The sequence below is a fragment of the Piliocolobus tephrosceles genome, chromosome 1 (genome assembly GCF_002776525.5).
Source record: "Piliocolobus tephrosceles isolate RC106 chromosome 1, ASM277652v3, whole genome shotgun sequence".
In the NCBI taxonomy this organism is placed as follows: Eukaryota; Metazoa; Chordata; class Mammalia; order Primates; family Cercopithecidae; genus Piliocolobus; species Piliocolobus tephrosceles.
Window position 1 is genome coordinate 170,473,017 of NC_045434.1, and position 20,067 is coordinate 170,493,083.

At 42.4% G+C, this 20,067-nt stretch overlaps 2 protein-coding genes across 14 annotated transcripts in view; one reads left to right on the forward strand and one right to left on the reverse strand.

The window, feature by feature from the left end:
- NRDC (nardilysin convertase) overlaps nucleotides 1–10,121 on the forward strand; it is a 101,220-nt gene extending 91,099 nt beyond the window's left edge. For all 4 annotated transcript variants that reach the window (XM_023188743.1, XM_023188749.1, XM_023188758.1 and 1 more), the window contains 10 exons: nucleotides 790–952; nucleotides 4,588–4,619; nucleotides 4,829–4,967; nucleotides 6,983–7,030; nucleotides 7,294–7,346; nucleotides 7,712–7,795; nucleotides 8,346–8,436; nucleotides 8,687–8,803; nucleotides 9,662–9,751; nucleotides 9,884–10,121. In XM_023188743.1, the coding sequence (XP_023044511.1) occupies nucleotides 790–952; nucleotides 4,588–4,619; nucleotides 4,829–4,967; nucleotides 6,983–7,030; nucleotides 7,294–7,346; nucleotides 7,712–7,795; nucleotides 8,346–8,436; nucleotides 8,687–8,803; nucleotides 9,662–9,751; nucleotides 9,884–10,081 (1,015 nt within the window). In that variant the 3' untranslated portion in view covers nucleotides 10,082–10,121. The remainder of the gene's footprint in view (nucleotides 1–789; nucleotides 953–4,587; nucleotides 4,620–4,828; nucleotides 4,968–6,982; nucleotides 7,031–7,293; nucleotides 7,347–7,711; nucleotides 7,796–8,345; nucleotides 8,437–8,686; nucleotides 8,804–9,661; nucleotides 9,752–9,883) is intronic.
- Nucleotides 10,122–10,437: 316 nt separating this feature from the next.
- The window catches only part of OSBPL9 (oxysterol binding protein like 9), a 167,941-nt gene continuing 158,311 nt past the window's right edge, over nucleotides 10,438–20,067 (reverse strand). For 7 of the 10 annotated variants that reach the window (XM_023188787.2, XM_023188779.2, XM_023188822.2 and 4 more), the window contains 9 exons: nucleotides 18,298–18,469; nucleotides 17,003–17,087; nucleotides 15,636–15,746; nucleotides 15,276–15,339; nucleotides 15,022–15,162; nucleotides 13,394–13,472; nucleotides 12,670–12,761; nucleotides 11,801–11,936; nucleotides 10,438–11,574 (listed from right to left, as the gene is read on the reverse strand). In XM_023188787.2, coding sequence (XP_023044555.2) covers nucleotides 11,500–11,574; nucleotides 11,801–11,936; nucleotides 12,670–12,761; nucleotides 13,394–13,472; nucleotides 15,022–15,162; nucleotides 15,276–15,339; nucleotides 15,636–15,746; nucleotides 17,003–17,087; nucleotides 18,298–18,469 — 955 coding nt within the window. In that variant the 3' untranslated portion in view covers nucleotides 10,438–11,499. The remainder of the gene's footprint in view (nucleotides 11,575–11,800; nucleotides 11,937–12,669; nucleotides 12,762–13,393; nucleotides 13,473–15,021; nucleotides 15,163–15,275; nucleotides 15,340–15,635; nucleotides 15,747–17,002; nucleotides 17,088–18,297; nucleotides 18,470–20,067) is intronic. The other 3 variants (XM_023188795.1, XM_023188835.2, XM_023188804.1) reach the window with 1 other exon arrangement.

Here is a 20,067-nt window from a genome sequence, read left to right on the forward strand (position 1 = left end):
AAAGAGTTATCTGTAACCATTGATATGATAATGAATAGCCCTGCCAATAACTCATGAATACTACTTTATTTATTTATAAAAATACATTAAACACAACCTTCTATTTTATTAAAATTCAACTCCTGAAATTTACTTTATAAAAGATAGAATAATAATAAACCTGTTTGTTGAATATTTCTGTGCTAGATCTAAGAACTTTTATATAAATTCATTAATTCTATCCAAAATGGTTACCTCTCATGAATTACTTCCCTTATTTTACAAATGAAGAAATTGAGTCATAGATGTTAGTAGATTTGTCAAATTCAAACAGCTTATTTGGGGTGGGGTTGTGGAGATGGGGGATGAAGCTCATCTGATTCTGGGCCAGAGCCATTACCTATATTCTGTTGTCACTGCAGTAACAGATATCCCAAATGATGGCCTCTGGTGATTAATAAAATATTAGTGAGATTTCAAACCAAAATAGTAATAATTTTAAATCAGTGTACAACTAAGTAAACTTGACTCATCTGGCAGCTTTACTTTTATGTGAAATATTTTACCCTGCAACTGAGACAGGTAAGTGCATTTTTGTACCGCTAAGTAAATTTGTGTAAAAGTTTGTGTATGTGATTTTCAGTACTTTTTTGGTGATTCTGATACTGGTTTCCCATTTTATATTGTGATAAAAATGGTCTCTCTTTAGAAACACACCCTTTATAGAAACTTCACCAAATATTTCTTTATTCTGAAGATTCGTTTCTAATAACAAAACCTTGAGTATTTTTTTTTCTGCCCTCTGTACAGAGATGTGCGGCTCTTAATCCTGGAATATGCCCGTTGGTCTATGATTGACAAGTACCAGGCTTTGATGGATGGCCTTTCCCTTGAGTCTCTCCTGAGCTTCGTCAAAGAATTCAAATCCCAGCTCTTTGTGGAGGGCCTGGTACAAGGAAATGTCACAAGCACAGTGAGTGTGAGAGGCTCTGTAGGCCAGGTCTGAATGCAGTTGTGAACTCTGGAATTGCACTGGTTCTTGCCTAAAGGGGAAACTGTAGTTTTGGCAGGCTGGCATTATCATATTCTGTTTAGGAGGGAACCTGACCCCTCTGCTGCTGGGCAGCTTTCTTCTTAAGATGAAGACTGCTGGGCTGGGAATGGTAATTTCAGCATTTTGGGAGGCCAAGGCAGGAGCATTACTTAATGTCAGGATTTTGACACCAGTCCAGGCAACATAGTGAAGCCTCATCCCTACAAAAAATAAAAAATTAGCCAGGCATGGTGGCACATGCCTGTAGTCTCCACTACTTGGGAGGCTGAGGTGGAAGGATCATTTGAGCCCAGGAGTTTGGGGCTACAGCACGCTATGACTGCACCACAGTATTGCAGCCTGAGCAACAGAGTAAGACCCTGTCTCAAAAGAAAAGAAAGAAAGAAAGAAAGAAAGAGAGAGAGAAAAAAATAGATTGCTGGTAATAGACTTTGAGTGAAATGAGTTTGTCATGTCTATACTGTTAGTTACGTTTGCTGAAGATTGTGGAAACCATAAACAGTTTAGTACAGAGGCTAAAATGGGAGGAAGGAAATGGTGAGGGATATGTGTCCATACATACACACACACACACATACACACATACACACACACACATACACACATACACACACACACACACACATACATACACACATACACACACATACACACACACATACATACACACATACACACACACACATACACACACACATACATACATACACACATACACACATACACACACATACATACACACATACACACACATACACACATACATACACACATACACACATACATACACATACATACACACATACATACATACACACACATACACACATACATACATACACACACACGTACATACATACATAGCCAGAACAAGTATGTCAAGGCTGTTTGTGAAACTGAGGTGCTAGGGCTTTATTCTGTAGAAATGGAGAACCATTGAAGGATTTAAGAAGATTTGTGGTTAAGAAATATCCAGAGAGGCAAGTTTTAAAGCTGTTTTAAAGTATAGATATGATTTCACTCATGTGAGTTCAAACTCATAGAGAAGCAGAAAGTATAATGGTGATTTCCAATGGTTGGTGGTTGGGGAGAAGAGGGAGGAGGCGAGTTATTTTATGGGTACAGAATTTTGGTTTTGCAAGATGAAAACGTTCTGAAAATCTGATCTACTGCACAACAGTGTGAATATAGTTAACATTATTGAACTGTACCCTCCCCCAACACCTTTTTTTTTTTTTGAGACAGAGTCTCGCTCTGTTGCCCAGGCTGGAGTCCAGTGGTGCGATCTCAGCTGACTGTAACCTCCGCCTCCCGGGTTCATGCCATTCTTCTGCCTCAGCCTCCCAAGTAGCTGGGACTACAGGCATCCGCCACCACGCCAAGCTAATTTTTTGTATTTTTAGTAGAGACGGGGTTTCACCGTGTTAGCCAGGATGGTCTCGATCTCCTGACCTCGTGATCCGCCTGCCTCAGCCTCCCAAAGTGCTGGGATTACAGGCATGAGCCACCATGCCTGGCCCTGAACTGTACATTTTTTAAAATGGTTGAGATTGGCCGGGCGTGGCCAATCCCAGCACTTTGGGAGGCCGAGGTGAGTGGATCATGAGGTCAAGAGATTGAGACCAGCCTGGCCATCATGGTGAAACCCTGTCTCTACTAAAAATACAAAAATTAGCTGGGCTTGGTGGCACGTGCCTGTAGTTCCAGCTACTCGGGAGCCTGAGGCAGGAGAATCGCTTGAACCCGGGAGGTGGAGGTTGTACTAAGCCGAGATTGCGCCACTGCACTCCAGCCTGGGCGACAGAATGAGACTCCTTGTCTAAAAAAAAAAAAAAAAATTGAGATTATAAACTTTGTGTTATTTTATCACAATAAAAAGTTGGAGTAAAGGCTCTGTGAGGTCGCCCATGCCTATAATCCCAGCACTTTGAGAGGCTGAGGCAGGCGGATTGCTTCAGGCCAGGAGATCGAGACCAGCCTGGCCAACATGGTGAAAACCCCTCTCTACTAAAAATGCAAAAGTTAGCCAGGTGTGGTGGTGGGCGTCTGTAATCCCAGCTTCTTGGGAGGCTGAGGCAGAAGAATGACTTGAGCCTGGAAGGCAGAGGTTGCAGTGAGCCGAGATCATGCCACTGTACTCCAGCCTGGGTGACAGAGCAAGACTCCATCTCAAAAAAAAAGTTGGAGTGAAGAATGTTGAAGCCTGATGTTAGGCCAAATAAATGAAAAAGAATTGCTTAAGGCTGGGCATGGTGGCTTATGCTTGTCATCCCAGTACTTTGGGAAGCTGAGGTGGCAGAATTGCTTGAGCTCAGTAGTTTGAGACCAGCCTGGGCAACATAGTGAGACACCACTTCCACAAAAAATAAAAAAAATTAGCAGGGTGTGGCAATGCGCACCTGTAATCTCAGCTACTTGGGAGGCTGAGGTGGGAGGATTGCTTGAGACCAGGAAATGGAGGCTACAGTGAGCTGAGATCATGCCACTGCACTCCAGCCTGGGCAACAAAGCAAGACCCTGTTTTTTTTTTTTTTTTTTTTTTTTTAAAGAAGTGTTTAAGAACTAGAAGATGACGGAGATTCACTCAGTGGGGTTGAGAGAGAAGGGAGTCTAGATGCCCAAATTTCTTTCTTGAAGCAGTGGGTTGGTGGAGAAGGAATAGTAATAAGAGTGGGAGCATTATGAGGAGTTAGTTCTGATGCATATTGAGTTGGAAATGTCTGTGGGGCCTTGTACCTAAGGCTTTTTCCTCAGTCAGATGCTTGCTCAAGATTCTCTCCCTAAACTGTTTGGCTGTTAACCATTCTCCTCCATGGCTTCCCAGTTTCTCAGGGCTGGCCCTTTGATTGGAATATATAAATGGTCACTCTTGAAATTGTGGCTGCCATCGCTATCTTCATTCTTCAACCCCAAAACCAGCCTTAGTTTTTGTCTTGGCCACCAACAGAATTTTAAGTCTCAGTCCACAAAGGGAAGAGAAGAAACAGCTGCCTGTTTTTCCGAGCACCGTTGGAGTACCAGGCAAGGGCTTTTGGCACAGAGTCCTTAGTACCATGAATTTCCCCCAGTGGAAATCACTTTAGAGAAGAGCTCATCCCTCCACTTATTCCTTATTTTATAGATAAGAAAACAGACTTCTTAAGAGGGGAAGAAGATATATTCACTCAGTATTAAATGTTACTTTCTTTGCTTTATCCAGGTTCTATGTCAGTGGGCCCAGGATTCTGAAACATAGTCCATGTTGTCATAAAGGCCACAGCCTATTTGGGTAAACTAACACTGAACAATTAAGTTTGATCCAGTTGGGAATCTGTATATGGGTGAACAGATTGCCAAGAGAGCCAGAACAGTTAAGAGCCACTTAGTGTTCCACAAACACAATAAATCTTGAATCAGTCAATGAATAACTTGTCCAGCATTTAGGTCACCAACTATTTCTGCTTTCCGAAAGCTGTGCAGGGCTCCCCAAGCAATTGGAACATTGATTATTAGTTGATTCTGGATGAAATGAATGTCTAGAGAGCTTAATGTAGTTATTCTCTTTTGCGTCTTAGGAATCTATGGATTTTCTGAAATATGTTGTTGAGTAAGTATTTGAATTTTCTCTTTGGGGTTATGTGTTCTTACCAGCGGGAGGGCATGGAGCCACAACTCAGTTAATTGTTACTGAACACCCAACTGAAACACTACTTGTAGTAGATTTTTTGAGGCTGGTGTACAAAGCAATTGAAAAGTTAGAAGGCCTAGCTTCTTAGTTTTTGGGTGCCTCAGTGACCCATACTGATTCTCTTGCAGCAAACTAAACTTCAAGCCTCTGAAGCAGGAGATGCCTGTGCAGTTCCAGGTGGTAGAGCTTCCCAGTGGCCACCATCTATGCAAAGTGAAAGCTCTGAACAAGGGTGATGCCAACTCTGAAGTCACTGTGTACTACCAGGTCAGTTGGGGGTACTAAAGACTGGTGGAAGGTCCAGTACCTAGGGATAAGTGATCCAGTGACCTTCAAGGCCCTTTATAGTGACTTCTGTAGTTTTATGCTTGGGACCATTGACAAATGGTCATTTTGGTCAGGCTACATTTTAAAATTGCTTCTGTTGGTAAAATGGATCCTTTTTCAATCACAGTGAGGGACTGCTTCATTCATCACCTAAGTACTAATCTAGAGGACCAGAAACCGAGGTGTGGATGAAAATCCCTACATGTGCCCCTGGTAGAACTCCAAGGAGCAGAAGGACATTTGTTAAGGGGCAGTTTTGAAAAGGAGACAGAAGTAAACATAGCCAAACAATTAAGACACAGCAAACAGAATGTCTACTGGAGTCATAAATGTTTAAAGCACCTGAGAGGAAGGATTTATCACCTCTGTTTTAGGGTGACAACTCCATGATCTAGAGCCCCTTACTTCTTGAGGTCATACCAGCCGGGTCTGAAATTTATTCCTTTTGTCTTCAGATTCTGTGTTCTTTCCACACCATTCTATTGGGGTGGGTGGTGCTTAACGTAAGGAAGCACTTGGCAATAATCACAGTTAGGCTATAGCCTGCTTTAACCTTGGTCCCACTCGCTTCTAGAACTATGGGGATCTCCCTTAAACCTTGCCTGTCTAGTCTGATTACTGACTTCCCAAATTCTGGAGCTCCTGTAGCTGCTGCTGTTACCTTGGGTTCCCTGCATCAGGAATTCACTTCTTTGTCAGGTCTTGAAGATCCCTGACTGGGCTTTGGGTGGGATGGCCTGATTATCATTTCTTTGTCTTATATCTCTGGCCCTGGGCCTCAGCCTTATTCTGACATTATCCTGGTCTGGTTGTCAGGAGCAAATTCACTTGCCCGATGTCACGGTCATCTCGTTAGTGAAGTTGTATCTTGTCCTAGTCTTCTTAATGAGTAGTTTGATTTAGGAGCAACAGCAATTTTGGAGCTAGGTTGGTAACATTTTTGTCCTTCCGTAGAGGCCTTGCTTCTCTCTGGAGCCTCTGTGGCTGTAGCATTCCAACCTGCAGCCTTTTCTAGGTTATGACTACCAGGTCCCAAACTCCACAAATGGTACGGCCTAGCCTTTCTTAACCTAGTCTACATTTTCAGTGCCTCTGACTGCTTACAACCTCAGGACAGGAGTACTCATTTTCGGCAGGATTTCACATTGTAAGACTATGTTTATAGAAATGCTTTCCATCAGTCACCTCTTAGCACTAGCTTCTAATACAAACTGTTTCCTTTTGGAAACCATATCCTTTCTCAGAGAGCATTGGTTTTGTTGCGGTCTGTTTAGAGGGAAACAGAAAATCTCAATGCTGACTAATTAGGTCTTGCAAGGGCACATAGGCATTAGCTTCTTCCTCTGATGAGTCGGAAGCAAATGAGTCTGTGAGAGGAACCTGCAAGATCCTGACTCTGGGATGCACTAGCAACATCCTTGTTTATTGGCCTCCTGTTCTTTCATTCTGAATGCATTATTTTGCCAGTCTTGGGCAGCTAGCATGTGGTCCGAAAGCGTGGCTTCTTCCTCTGAAATATTTTTCTTATCAACTGATTTTGGTCCGTGTGTGTGGCACTATTCATTTTCTCTCCTCCTGAGGAATAGATCCCGATACATTTCAGGATCCCCAAACATTTCCTGCTGTCTTCCTTAGGGCTTTGAGTTGCAAGTGCTTAGTTTTAGAATGTGTCCTCTGACAGGATCCGGCAGGTCAGGGATTATTAATCTCACTTTTGTTTGCACCTGCAATTCTATGCTAGTGCCGGGAGTACAAATGGTCAAGCTTGACTCCTGTCCTCATAGACCTTCAGTCTGGTGGGAAGGTAGATATGTAAACAACATCAAAGTATGATTAACTCTCTTGGGGGAGAGCATTGGTGGTGATACCTAAGTGGTTGCCTAGAATAGCTGGATTATTTAAAAGCCCTATAAACCATTGGATATTCAGTTGACCTGACAACCATCTCTTCTCAGTCAGGTACCAGGAGTCTGAGAGAATACACTCTCATGGAGCTGCTTGTGGTAAGTGCATAGAGACACTGAGGTTGTCAGCAGCCCCCGGCCCACTATGAGGCCTGGCCTTTTCTGCCTGGGACAGGGACATGGGGAGGTCAGAGACCTGTGATTTGAAGGTGAGATGGTCATCTACTGTTCTCACCCAGTATAAGCATGGACAGGCACTAAGGGAGGCTGGACGTGGGAGGTATGTGAAACAGTCTGGGGAGAGAAATGGAGGTTTCTCTGCTGGGAGGAGTTGAGCTGATGGGCAGTATGTTGAATTACAGATGCACATGGAAGAACCTTGTTTTGACTTCCTTCGAACCAAGCAGACCCTTGGGTAAGTCTGCTGCAAGGCCACTGAGCTCAAGTAAGGGCCTAGGGCTAATTGCAGGCTGAAGTTCATCAAATACCCTTACTGAGCAGCCCGTTAGAGCTTCCTTCCATCTCACAGGGTGGTACTTACTCATCCAAACTTTTGGAATTTGTACCTTGGACTATAATCAGGTTTTCCATGGGTCAAGTTTCAAGATAAGAAAAAAGGCTAGTGTGTGGTCCCCAATTCAGGAGAGGTATGGAGACCTTAACATTTTTGGGTCGTTCCAGTAAGGATGGGCGGAAACTTTTCCCACTCCTATCTAGTGCCTCCAAGGCCAAAGCCCAGATGATCACCTGAGCTCATATAACTTTTCTCTCTGGCTGTAGGTACCATGTCTACCCTACCTGTAGGAACACATCCGGGATTCTAGGATTTTCTGTCACCGTGGGGACTCAGGCAACCAAATACAAGTGAGTGAGTGAATAGATGAGTGTAACCTCCTATTATGGGCATGGAGAGTAGGGGCTACATGTGCTTCCTTAAACCTTAGGCAACCCTGACCAAGTAGGTTTGCTCTGTTTAGTCAGTGGAAGCTGGGAAGGTGGGGGTTGTTATAGATGACCTGTTCCAGGACCGATCAGTAGTTCCAGTGGCCCTATAGGATTTGATTCAAGTCCTGTGGTCATTGTGTGGGGCTTGCCAGTGTTTCTTCTCTTCAGGCAGACCTGAGGACAAGGGAAAGGATGCCTGATCTGACAGGCATGCTGTTAGTTTTCAGATTTGGGATGGTCAAACATGGTTGTGATTGCTTCATTATGAGGCTACCTGGAAACTGGGCTGGAGGTGGGTTGAGGGGGAGGGTCCTGTTCTCTTTCTTTCCTCAACTTCAGGTGGAATACTGAGGCCTGGGAAAACACTTTAGCCTTTTTTCTTGGAAATGTGTCTTAGTCTTAATTCCTTCTTTTACCTTCTGCCTGAGATCAGGTTTTTGATGACTTAATTGAAGATGTTTTGTTTCAGTTCTGAAGTTGTTGATAAGAAGATAGAAGAGTTTCTTTCTAGCTTCGAGGAGAAGATCAAGAATCTCACTGAAGAGGCATTCAACACCCAGGTGACTGTGCCAGCCTGGTCTTTTGGCCTTTGGCCCACACAGGTTCCCAGATACAAGTCTTAACAGGGCTTTGCTGGCCAGTTTTTGAGCTTTGCAGCTCCATCTTCCTCTTACCATAGTGTCCCCCTAGCTTCATCCGTCCATCTCATACTGGCATGTCCATCACAAGCCAGGCTGGACAGGGCCCGGTGTGTTCTGGGGGAAGTGGTATGTTGCCCCCCCTGAGCATCTTTCTTTTTGGTGGGAACAGGTTACGGCTCTCATCAAGCTGAAGGAGTGTGAGGATACCCACCTTGGGGAGGAGGTGGATAGGAACTGGAATGAAGTGGTGACACAGCAGTACCTCTTTGACCGCCTTGCCCACGAGGTAACATGGTTTTCAGAGTAAGACAGCTCACACAAACTGGTGAAGGTTCCTGATTCTACAGGAATCACAGGTTCATGCACACCAGCATTGTGTGGAAGAGAAACTCGAAACACTAGTCCTGGCCTGATTACTCGCTCACTTCTTGAGTTTTCAGACTGGCCTCTCTAGCACCTTAGTTGGCCACGTGAGCTGGGTGCTAATCCTTACCACACCACCACCAATTTCAATCAGAGCAACTCTATTTTTATGCTATATATTGAGGTTTACAAGATTTTGTGGAGAAAAATAGTTTTGCCATTTAAAGAAAACTGAGGACTCTTTATGGTGTTCATTATTCCAGGTGCCTGTCTTTTGACAACTTCTATTCCAAAGTAGTAAAACCTATGAAAAACAGATCTGGATCCTGTACTCCAGTATGACTTTGGTTAATATGTAGCCCCTATATGGTGAATTACCATAGGACATCATTGCTCTGTGATGGAAAGAGGCTTCATCTTAACGCACTCTAGTTTTCTTAATAGAAGCAAGGTAGATTTCCTCAAGCCATGGTATGCAGCTACCATGTAATTGGGAGGTGACACTAAGGAGATGTGGGTGTTGGGCTCAGTGTCTGATATTTAGCTGTAATTAGAGCATCTGCGAACCTCTCTTGCCATGTAGATGATTGGTATAAAATGTGAAGGTATGCGAGAGCTTCATCATTGTTTTGGTCTGGAAGGTTAGGGGTAACCTGAGAATAGGAAGAAAAAAAATGAAGTCTTCACATGCTAAGCAGGTCCAGGGACATCTGCCTGGGGGTTAGGTTTAAGAACTATCTCTCTTCTTAAATTTCTTTCCTATCTTCCCTTCCCTTGTCAGATTGAAGCACTGAAGTCATTCTCAAAATCAGACCTGGTCAGCTGGTTCAAGGCTCATAGAGGGCCAGGAAGTAAAATGCTCAGCGTTCATGTGAGTATGGTTAACTCCATCCATTCTAGGGTTGTCATTTACTGAGTTTGGGTGGTTTGGGTGGTTATCAGAAATCTTAAACCCCTAAATCTGGTCAGCAGAGTTTTCACTTTTGTCTTTGACCTCTTTCAGGTTGTTGGATATGGGAAGTATGAACTGGAAGAGGATGGTACCCCTTCTGGTGAGGATTCAAATTCTTCTTGTGAAGTGATGCAGCTAACCTACCTGCCAACCTCTCCTCTGCTGGCAGATTGTATCATCCCCATTACTGATATCAGGGCTTTCACATCAACACTCAACCTTCTCCCCTACCATAAAATAGTCAAATAAACTGCAGTCGCGTTGGCCTGAAGCAATGTGTATTTTAAAATGTGTTTGTATTTTATGCAGTTATACTACTGCCTTAGGGCTTCCAATGAAGTTTTGCACTGGCATCATAGCATTTGATTTACTTTTTATCCTTTCTTTGTTGAGACTAATAAACCCAGGGTTACTGTAGGAGCTGGCAAAGGAAGACTAGCAGAGTGGGCCAAGTGAGACCAGAAAGCTTGCAGCAGCACTTTGAGAAGCCCTCTCAGACTGAGAATCCACTTCTTGAAAGGCCTTATGTAACCAGTATATTGAATAACTAAATGCTAGGTATTAGTGTTAGTACCTAAATGCTAGGTACTAATTCCTGTGTGGGTTTTTTTTTTTTTTTTTTGGATGTATTTTTAAATAAAGATAGTTCTGTATTTCCCTTCACAATGAGCCATTTGCTGCTGTGGCATTCATTTGATCATATCTATGTTGGTTCACTGTGGGGTGGGATCTATAAATACATACTCTTCCCAAACCCTCTAACGCAATAAAACATTTTTGGATAAAATGTTGGCAGGCAGCCCTACATGTGCAATATGAGTTAAATTAAGATTCTGGGGAATCGCCTGGCAGGGCTAAAGACAGAACATAGAGCCTGAGAGGAAAAGAATGGATCCTCCATTTTTCAAGTATCTTTCTGAAACGCTAGCTCTTGTATTCAAGGTTGCTGAATAATTGGCTTCCAAGTTTAACCATAAAAGATAATAAAAGATGCACATTTTTTAAAAAAGTTTGGAAAAATTACTTTATGAAGCCTTAAGAAGCACTAAGAATAATTAAACTGTAATCCAGGATTAGATACAATTTAATAATAGTTCAGTTCCAAAATAAAAGTTATTTTAAGTAAGACCATGAAATTTCCTAACACTTGATTTTAATACATTGCACTAATTTTCTAAAACAACTCAGAGGAACCCATATTTACAGTAGGCAGAATATTTATGAAAAAATCTGGCATCAGGTGTATTTATATATATGTATGTATGTGTGTGTGTGTGTGTGTGTGTGTGTGTGTGTGTGTGTGTGTATCCCGAGATTATATGAACTAAGAAACAGGTTGTATATCTTAACAGCAGAACTAGAGTGCAGTTTCAGACTTGGATTTATAAATGCTTTCAACATGTGGTGTTTGGAAAAGGAGAAGACATCATCTGGTTTTCAAAACCTGAAGTTTTTCTCAGGACTGAAATCAAAATCGTAACTGCCACAGAGGGAAAAGAGAAGCTTTTCCCCTTAATTGTTCATTTGCGTCAGAAAGTCCAGTATCCCTGAGATAGGAACCACTGTAATTAGAAGGGAGTGAACAGGTTTCTCCCAAAGGAAGATTGTTTGTTGCTGAACTATGCCTACTGCCCTGATCATCAGGTATAAACTTTGCATCTTCCAACCTAATGCTTGGCAGCACCAAGACGTTTCAGTAATGGTTCATCATAAACCCAGCATTCTCCATCTTCATGAAATAACTGTAAGACAAAGGGGAAGAATTTAATTACATATTTGCTTTGTACTTCTATAATATACTTATTATTTCATGTCTTCTCCCCACCCTGACATTAGACTGAAATGAGTTTCAAGTAGGGACCAGGGATCATCTTGTTTATAAACAGTGTTTGGCACATCACTTCTTCAACATTCACTGAAATAAATTAGGAGGAATAGCACTTAAGAGGGTGGGGCAGGCAAGATTACCCTTGTCTCCCACTGAATCTCCTTCTCCTTCCTTTCTCGGGCTTCTGCTCTTTGTCTTTCTTCAAGCCTGTGCTTTGCTTCAGTTGCTGCATCAATGTCTCTGATTTTTAAGTTGAAAGTGACATCCTTCCAAAGGCTAAAACAAAGAGATAAGAGGAGCTGGCAATGTTGAGAATGAAAGCCTGCAGCCATCCTGAATGTAGTATAATACAAGTCAAATGGCTTTAAGTGCTGTAGGTCACAGACTAAATCTCCTTATGCTGGCACCAGGGCACTAGAGTAAGGAACAGAGATACGGGCTCAGAAGACTCCACTGCTAGTTGTCAAAGAAGGAAATAAGGGCTGCCTGATAATATGATAAGGTCAACAGAAGAAAAAGAATAGTGGAAGCTGAGACCTGGGATTCTACTTCTGGCTCAATGTTTAACTTACTGTGTAACTCTGGGTCAATCAGTTTACCTCTGTAGGGCTTGAGTGTCCCTTAATATAAACCGACAGTGTTAGAGGAACTGAGAAGTTCCATTTCCGAAAAACTCCCTTGGATTTAACAATGTGATGGTGAAAACAGTATGAATGGAGAGACTAAGGGTCAAGAGGTAAATTACAGAGGCTTAAGGTAGTTAAGATGTGGCTTCCTCTCAAGGCCTTTATTCCCATTTCAGGAAAGAAGGTAAAGAGAAGGTAGCTAACTGAGCCATCCATGGTCACAAAGGTAGTAGTAAGTGGTAGTTCTGACATACGAACCCAGGCATTCAAACTTGGTCTACACTATTATGCTCTGCCCTACTGTCTCAAACCCAGGCCTGTGCCTACGCCTAGGCAAAGTTTAAGCACTGCAGCAATAGTTCCACTTAACAATGTCTGCTTACCTGCGGGATTCATACTCGTTCTGATCTTCCAACTTCCTCACTTTCTTCTTGATTATAGGCAACTTCTTGGTATCTACAAAGACTGTATTTTCCTAGAAAACAATAGAGGTAGATGGGAACTAGACCCATAAACCCCTAACCTAATGTTAGGCGCACTATAGTGCTTTTGACGTTTCAAATTCTCTAGGTCCGAAATGCAGTTCACTGGCTCCTTCTGTTAATTTCATACCATCTTTCATCTTTCAGAACACTGCGTGGGTAGTAGTACAGAGTGCAAGCTCCTTGAAGGAAAGGACTATCTTAACTCGTTTTGGTATCTCTGGTGCCAGGCAGTCAGTAAATTTCATTATACAAAATCTTACGTTGTGTATGAAAATCACAGAGTGGTGCTTCATTTTATAAACGTACCCCACATACCTAACATTTACTGGGTTCTTACTCTGTGCCAGGCATTGTTTCACACATATTATTCTCAAGTGATTTGAGAGCAGAGAGAAAAGTAAAAATGATTATAATTACCTCTCCTGCTGGGAGAAGGTGAGGGAAGGAAAGAAAAAACTTGCCCTGAAGAGATGACATATATTGGAGCTGTCCTAAAGTTCCAGCTCTAATGTACTGTAGAAGGAAGAGCATTATGAAGGAAGTACTAATGAAGGAAGCCAGAATAAGGGATAAAGTACAATCTAATGTAGCCTAAAACAAGTGGCAAAATAGAGGATCTTACCCCTGTTGCATATTTTGCATACATCACACCATTCCATTCTCCTTCAATTGAGCAAAAAGACTTCTTGTCATTTGGAGAACTGAACAGAAAAGGAAATACTTGTGTTAGTCTCAAGTTGAAAAGTATTCTACCAAAGAATGTGCTCAGTGTGGCCCAACTACAGAGTAGAGCACAGGAGAGCAACTGTGAAGTTTTTGATGAAAGCATCTTAACAGAACTGGACTCCCCAGGGCTAACTATAAGAATGAGGGCCGGCCGGGCGCGGTGGCTCAAGCCTGTAATCCCAGCACTTTGGGAGGCCGAGACGGGCGGATCACGAGGTCAGGAGATCGAGACCATCCTGGCTAACACGGTGAAACCCCGTCTCTACTAAAAATACAAAAAAACTAGCCGGGCGAGGTGACGGCCCAGCTACTCGGGAGGCTGAGGCAGGAGAATGGCGTAAACCCGGGAGGCGGAGCTTGCAGTGAGCTGAGATCCGGCCACTGCACTCCAGTCTGGGCAACAGAGCGAGACTCCGTCTCAAAAAAAAAAACAAAAAACCAAAAAAAAAAAAAGAATGAGGGTCTTCAACAAGACGCTTATGAACTTGAGCTCCGAAGAACAGTGGGTTTGGGCAAGAACGTCCTATTCTGGGTGCAAGGACCATAACAGACTTGGCAAATTCCCTATCCTCAACCTGTCCACAGCCTAGTGGAGTCACAGACATATCACCACTGAGATTCTACATGGTAAGTGCTGTGGTGAACTTACATGGGCACTGGGGGTCAGGGAAGACTTTGCTTAAGAATATAATGCTGCAGACCAGGCTTTCATCCTCAGGTTGAAAAGGGCCTCTGTGCCAAATGGTGTGAATACTTTCCCTGAGCAACGATCCATTCTGCAAAAGCCGTAACAGACTTCTACTTGGACACACAAGTATGGAATGTGAGAAGATAAGCAACACAGCAAAGGCCTGGTTAGGAAGGGCAAGGCATAAACAAGATTTAAAGAGGCCAGAAAAGGGAGAAATGAACAGGGCAGACGGAGGAGAGCTGCTATCAATGCCTGAAACTTTCTTTCCCACTGTCCCCTTCCCCCCAATTAAGGGTTCCAGAGGCAGAGAAAGTCATGGTGCCCTCACTGTAGACCTTCCACTGAATGGCACAGGCATCTGCATCTGACCCGAGAGTATCAAATGGAAGCAAGCCAGATGCCTGCAAAATGTGATGGTTACTGTTTTTCCCCAGCAAAGGCACAGAAAAAGGGGCCTGTAAGGATTTGGAGGCAGTGCTGTGGGGGTCACAAAGTCTGCTGTAAGGACCGGCTCATCGTTCAATCTGGCAAGAATAAATTAGCGATCCATAATCTGGTTTAGCTAGGCAACCTAGGAAGGCCTCTTTTGGTTCAACATTGCAAGTCAGGTTCTTAGGAAGGAAACCTATCAATGACCTTTGACTGCTCTGAATATATGTTTTAGGTCTTCTTCTGATACGGGATTTTAGCAAAAGACATGACACATAAAATGTGAAACAGGCTTACAAAGACAGAACCATTCTTTCACACTACTAATCCAGAAGCTATAGTTCAAGACAAAAGGCAATTATTTGAGAAAAGCATAAGAGCTCTAAGGCAGAAAAAATACCTACAAAATCTCAGCAGTAATTCTGTGCTTCTTGCCCCCATAGAAGGGTTTAGTGTGGAAGATGATATTTGCACTATAGCCTGTTTTGGAACAATTAATATTGCATTCTCCTCCTAATTCCACCCAGGGCACTGTGAGGATAGACCTGCAAAATCAAAATTTTTCGGTAAGGTTGACAGTTAAGAGGAAGAGGGGCAAGGGGCGTGTCTCAAGGAACAGCAGAGTTTACTGCTGATGACAGGAAATGAGCACACTTGCCTTCCATAGCCATTGGGGAATGTGAGAATGTAATGTTCATCATAGTCTAGACATGAGACACAGCCTGTGGAGAGAAGGGACAGAATCTCTGATGAGTAGTGCCAAGTGCCAAGTGCTAAGTGAGTAGTGCCAAGTGAGTGGCCACAAGGCTTTCTTGTCAAGTTGATGGATACTCCATTCAATTTAGGGATAACCTATCTAGCTCCCCACCCTTGCTCTCACCCCCAATACCAATGCTTAGTTGCTAACAATGACATCTAGTCTAGCCATTTTCTTTTACTAGACAACTGTCCATCACACATTAGAATGACATAAAGTTCTCCTATAATACTGTAGTCCACCCAGTGCCAACACACTTACCCTGCCCTATGTTGTGCACCCCAATTGACATCCCAAGGAATTTTGATTTGGTCCAGATATGAGCATTGAATTGTATCTTCTTGTTAAAACACTCAGCATAAAAGGCTGAAACTGAATAGAAATTTTCAGTTAGTACATTATATACCTACAGCCACCTCTCCAAAATTACATAACCTGGGGAAATAACTGGCTTCATGGGGAAATCCTTTACCCTTCAAACAGCCTCCAATTAGGCCAGGAGGTACCTACCTGCTTTTTATACCCTTTTCCCCAATGCAAGCATTCATTCAGAAACATGTGGACAGGGTCATCCCTGAAATGATGCTGTGGCCAACCCAGGAAGCCTAAAACCAAAAGGGCTATCTGTTCTGGTCTGCAAATATGCCCAGGCTCCAGCCCCAACCTAGGTCCATCCAGTGTTTCCAGTTTTAATACTGCACTAAACAAACAAGATGTTGAGGGTATGTACAGTTGACCCTCCAAATCCATGAGTTTTGTACCCACAGATTTAGCCAACTGTGAGTCTAAAATATACAGAGGCTGCGCTCAGTAGCTAATGCCTGCAATCCCAGTACTTTGGGAGGCCAAGACGGGAGGATCACCTGAGGCCAGGAATTTGAGACCAGCCTGGGCAACATAGTGATACACTGACTCTAAAAAATAAAAATAAAAAAAATTAGTTGGGTGTGGTGGCCCACGTCCATAGTCCCAGCTAATTGGGAGACTGAGGTGGGAGGATCATTTGAGCCCAGGAGGCTGCAGCACTCCACCCTGGGGGACAGAGCAAGACCCTGTCTAGAAAAAATAGTAAAATACAAAATAAAAATAATACAAATAAAAGAAACAGTGAAACAACTATTTACGTAGCATTTACATTGTATTAGGCATTACAAGTAATCTAGAGATGACTCAAGTATACAGGAGGGTGTGCATAGGTTATATGAATATAAAAGACACCATTTTATGTAAGACACTTGAGCATCCTCGGTTTTGGTATCTGCAGTATGCCAGGAATATACTGTGTAGAAACTACGTATCACTTATATAAACTGTCTCACATAAACTGTCTCACAGTTGCTGAAGTCTCTACAGCACAAATTACTATATATAAGATGACTCTGGAAGCATTAAAAATTGGTTTCCTAAATTCCTTCTTTTTATACATACCTAATTTGTGAAGCTCAGAGTCTGGAGCTTACAAAAGGAAAAGATATGAGGAACCGATCAACTTGAGTTTCCACTTCAGGGAACAGGAAACACACAGCTAGTCACACAACTAACAGTAACCTCAGCTATGGAGCTTTTAATGACCCTCTTTAGACAGAACAGTTGGAGAGCAGAGGTTGCAGAGGAGCTCTGTGACTTACTGGGTGGATGATGGGAAACCTGCTCAGCCACGAATGTTACACTGTTTTTGGAAACCCAAGGAACTGGTCCTTCTGAAACTAGTTCCTGCAAGCAAATATAACATAATTTTCTTTTGATGAGAAAACACAAATGACATTTCAGAGAATCTGATAATTGGGGTCTCTGCTCGCTCTACACACACCAAGCACCCTATATATATATATATTTCTATTGCAGAACTTAATTCAATATTTTAATTGCTTTGTGTCAGTCTCCCTGACTAGACTAAGACATTCTTAAAGGCAAGGATCATGTGCCTTGCTCAGGGCTGACAAGAGTAGGCACTTATCAATGTCTGCCAAACGAGTAAGAACAGACCCATGCTTGTCTGTCTTCAGTATGGACTATATATAATGTGTCACTTGGAAAGGGAAACATAGGGAGAACCATGTTTACCGACAGATTATTGTGTGTCAGGTGCTGTGGGCTATGGTTTTGTTTTTTTTTTTTCACTTCTAAAAGCCTTTTTACATGCATTTGAGTCTTCCTTGCTGGTCATTTTCTTCAACCACTAAATCTGTTGGAGCCTCAGTTCTGGGTTACCTACTTCTGTAGCTATGCTGTCTTCCTAAATAATTTTATCCAATCCTAGAGCTTTAAAATGTCATCTAACTACACTATAATCTTTGAAAGCCCCATCTCCATCTCAGACCTCTCCCTAAACTCCACACTCTTAAATTCCAACTCTCTTCTTGACAGCTTCACAGACCTCTAAAACTTTATATTTTATATTAGATTTTGATTTTTCCCTCCCCAAATCCAATCTTTTCCTTATCAGTAAATAACACTGCCACTGCTTAAGTCCACACACAAGGATTCATCTCTGATGTCTCCTTTCCCTTACCTCCCCCCGCAATCCTCCAAAATAAAGCCTGAATCACCATGTCTCTCTTGGAATAATGTCAAAGCCTCCACAATGGTCTTCATGCTTCTATATTTGTCCCTTCTCAACTTACTTTTCACAAAATCATTCTAATGATCTTCTCAAAACAAAAATGAGATCCTGAAAAGCCATAAAATTATGTTATGGCCTACAAGACCTTGCAAGATCTGATTTCTACATCCCCATCCTCATCTCATCCTACTCTTTTCCCTCCTTCTCACTACATTCAAACTATGCTGCTCTAACAACAATTTCTTCTATGGGTGGTGACCATCTTTTGATCATTGCTTTCAACATTATCATCTGCCCCTAAATAAAATCTTGAATCAGTATACAATTAAGATAATTTAAAAATGTCAATGCAGAACTCACAGTGTTCTCTTCAGTATCATTTGGTAATGTCCAATGACACTGAAAAATCTCGCCCAAAATGGGATTGTATGGCTTTTTGGCAACTGATCCTTTCCTTCCTGCATGAAAGGCTGAGAGGTACCATTTCACAACCTGAACCATTCGATCCTTGGGATCCTTCTGGTCACTAATGCTGCAATGGAGAAAGACAAAATTTAACATCCTGCTTTTTGGTAGAAGACAAGATGATGTAACAACCCCCAGCATGGTCCACCTAAGACAGACTGAGAGAACTGAGGACCTAGGACCAGGAGTTAGCTTCAAGTTTTGTTTTAAAATTGAGGTATAATATATATATAATTAAATGCATTGGTCTTAGCGGTTTTTTTAACTTTTTTTTTTTTTTAATTTCAACAGGTTTTTGGAGAACAGGTGGTGTGTTTAGTTACATGGATAACTTCTTTAGTGGTGATTTCTGAGATTTTGGTGCATCCATCACCCGAGCAGTATACACTATATCCAATGTGTAGTCTTTTATCCTTCACACCCCTTCCACCCTTCCCCTTGAAACCCCAAAGTCCACTGTATCATTCTTTTTTTTTTTTTTTTTTTTTTTGAGACGGAGTCTCACTCTGTGGCCCAGGCTGGAGTGCAGTGGTGTGATCTCGGCTCACTGCAACCTCTACCTCCCAGGTTCAAGCAATTCTCTGCCTCAGCTTCCCGAGTAGCTGGGATTACAGGTGCTCGCCACCAGCTTGGTTTTTCATTCCTGAGTTTCTTCACTTAGAATAATGGTTTCCAATTCTATCTAGGTTGCTGTGAATGTCACTATTTCGTTCCTTTTTATGGCTGAGTAGCATTCCACGTATATATATGCCATATTTTCTTTATTTGCTTGTTGACTGATGGGCCTTTGGGCTAGTCCCATATTTTTGCAATTGCAAATTGTGCTGTCTTTTTCATATAATGACTTCTTTTCCTCTGAGTAGATATCCAGGAGTGGGATTGATTAATCAAATGGTGGATCTACTTTCAGTTCCTTAAGGCATCTCCATTCTGTGTTCCATAATGGTTGTACTAGCTTACATTCCCACCAGCAGTGTAAAAGTGTTCCCTTTTCACCATATCCGCATCACATCTATTATTTTTTGATTTTTTTGAATATGGCCATTTTTGCAGGAGTAAGGTGGTATTAATAGCATTGTGGTTTTGATTTGCATTTCCCTGATAATTAGTGATGTTGAGCATTTTTTCATGTTTGTTGGCCATGTTTTTTTTTGAGATGGAGTCTTGCTCTGTCGCCCAGGCTGGAGTGCAGTGGTGCAATCTCAGCTCATTGCAAGCTCTGCCTCCCAGGTTCATGCCATTCTTCTGCCTCAGCCTCCCCAGTAGCTGGGACTACAGGCACCCACCACCACGCCCAGCTAATTTTTTTGTATTTTTAGTAGAGACGGGGTTTCACTGTGTTAGCCAGGCTGGTCTCGATGTCCTGACCTCGTGATCCGCCCACCTCAGCCTCCCAAAGTGCTGGGGTTACAGGTGTGAGCCACCACGCCCAGTCAACCATTTGTTTTATTATCATTATCTTCTTTTGATAATTATCTATTCATGTCCTTAGCCCACTTTTTGATGGGATTGTTTTTTTTCTTTTTCTTGTTGATCCATTTGAGTTCCTTGTAGATTCTGGGTATTAGTCCTTTGCCAGATTCACAGTTTGCAAATATTTTCTCCTACTCTCTGAGTTGTCTGTTTACTCCGTTATTTCTTTTGCTGTGCAGAAACTTTTTAATT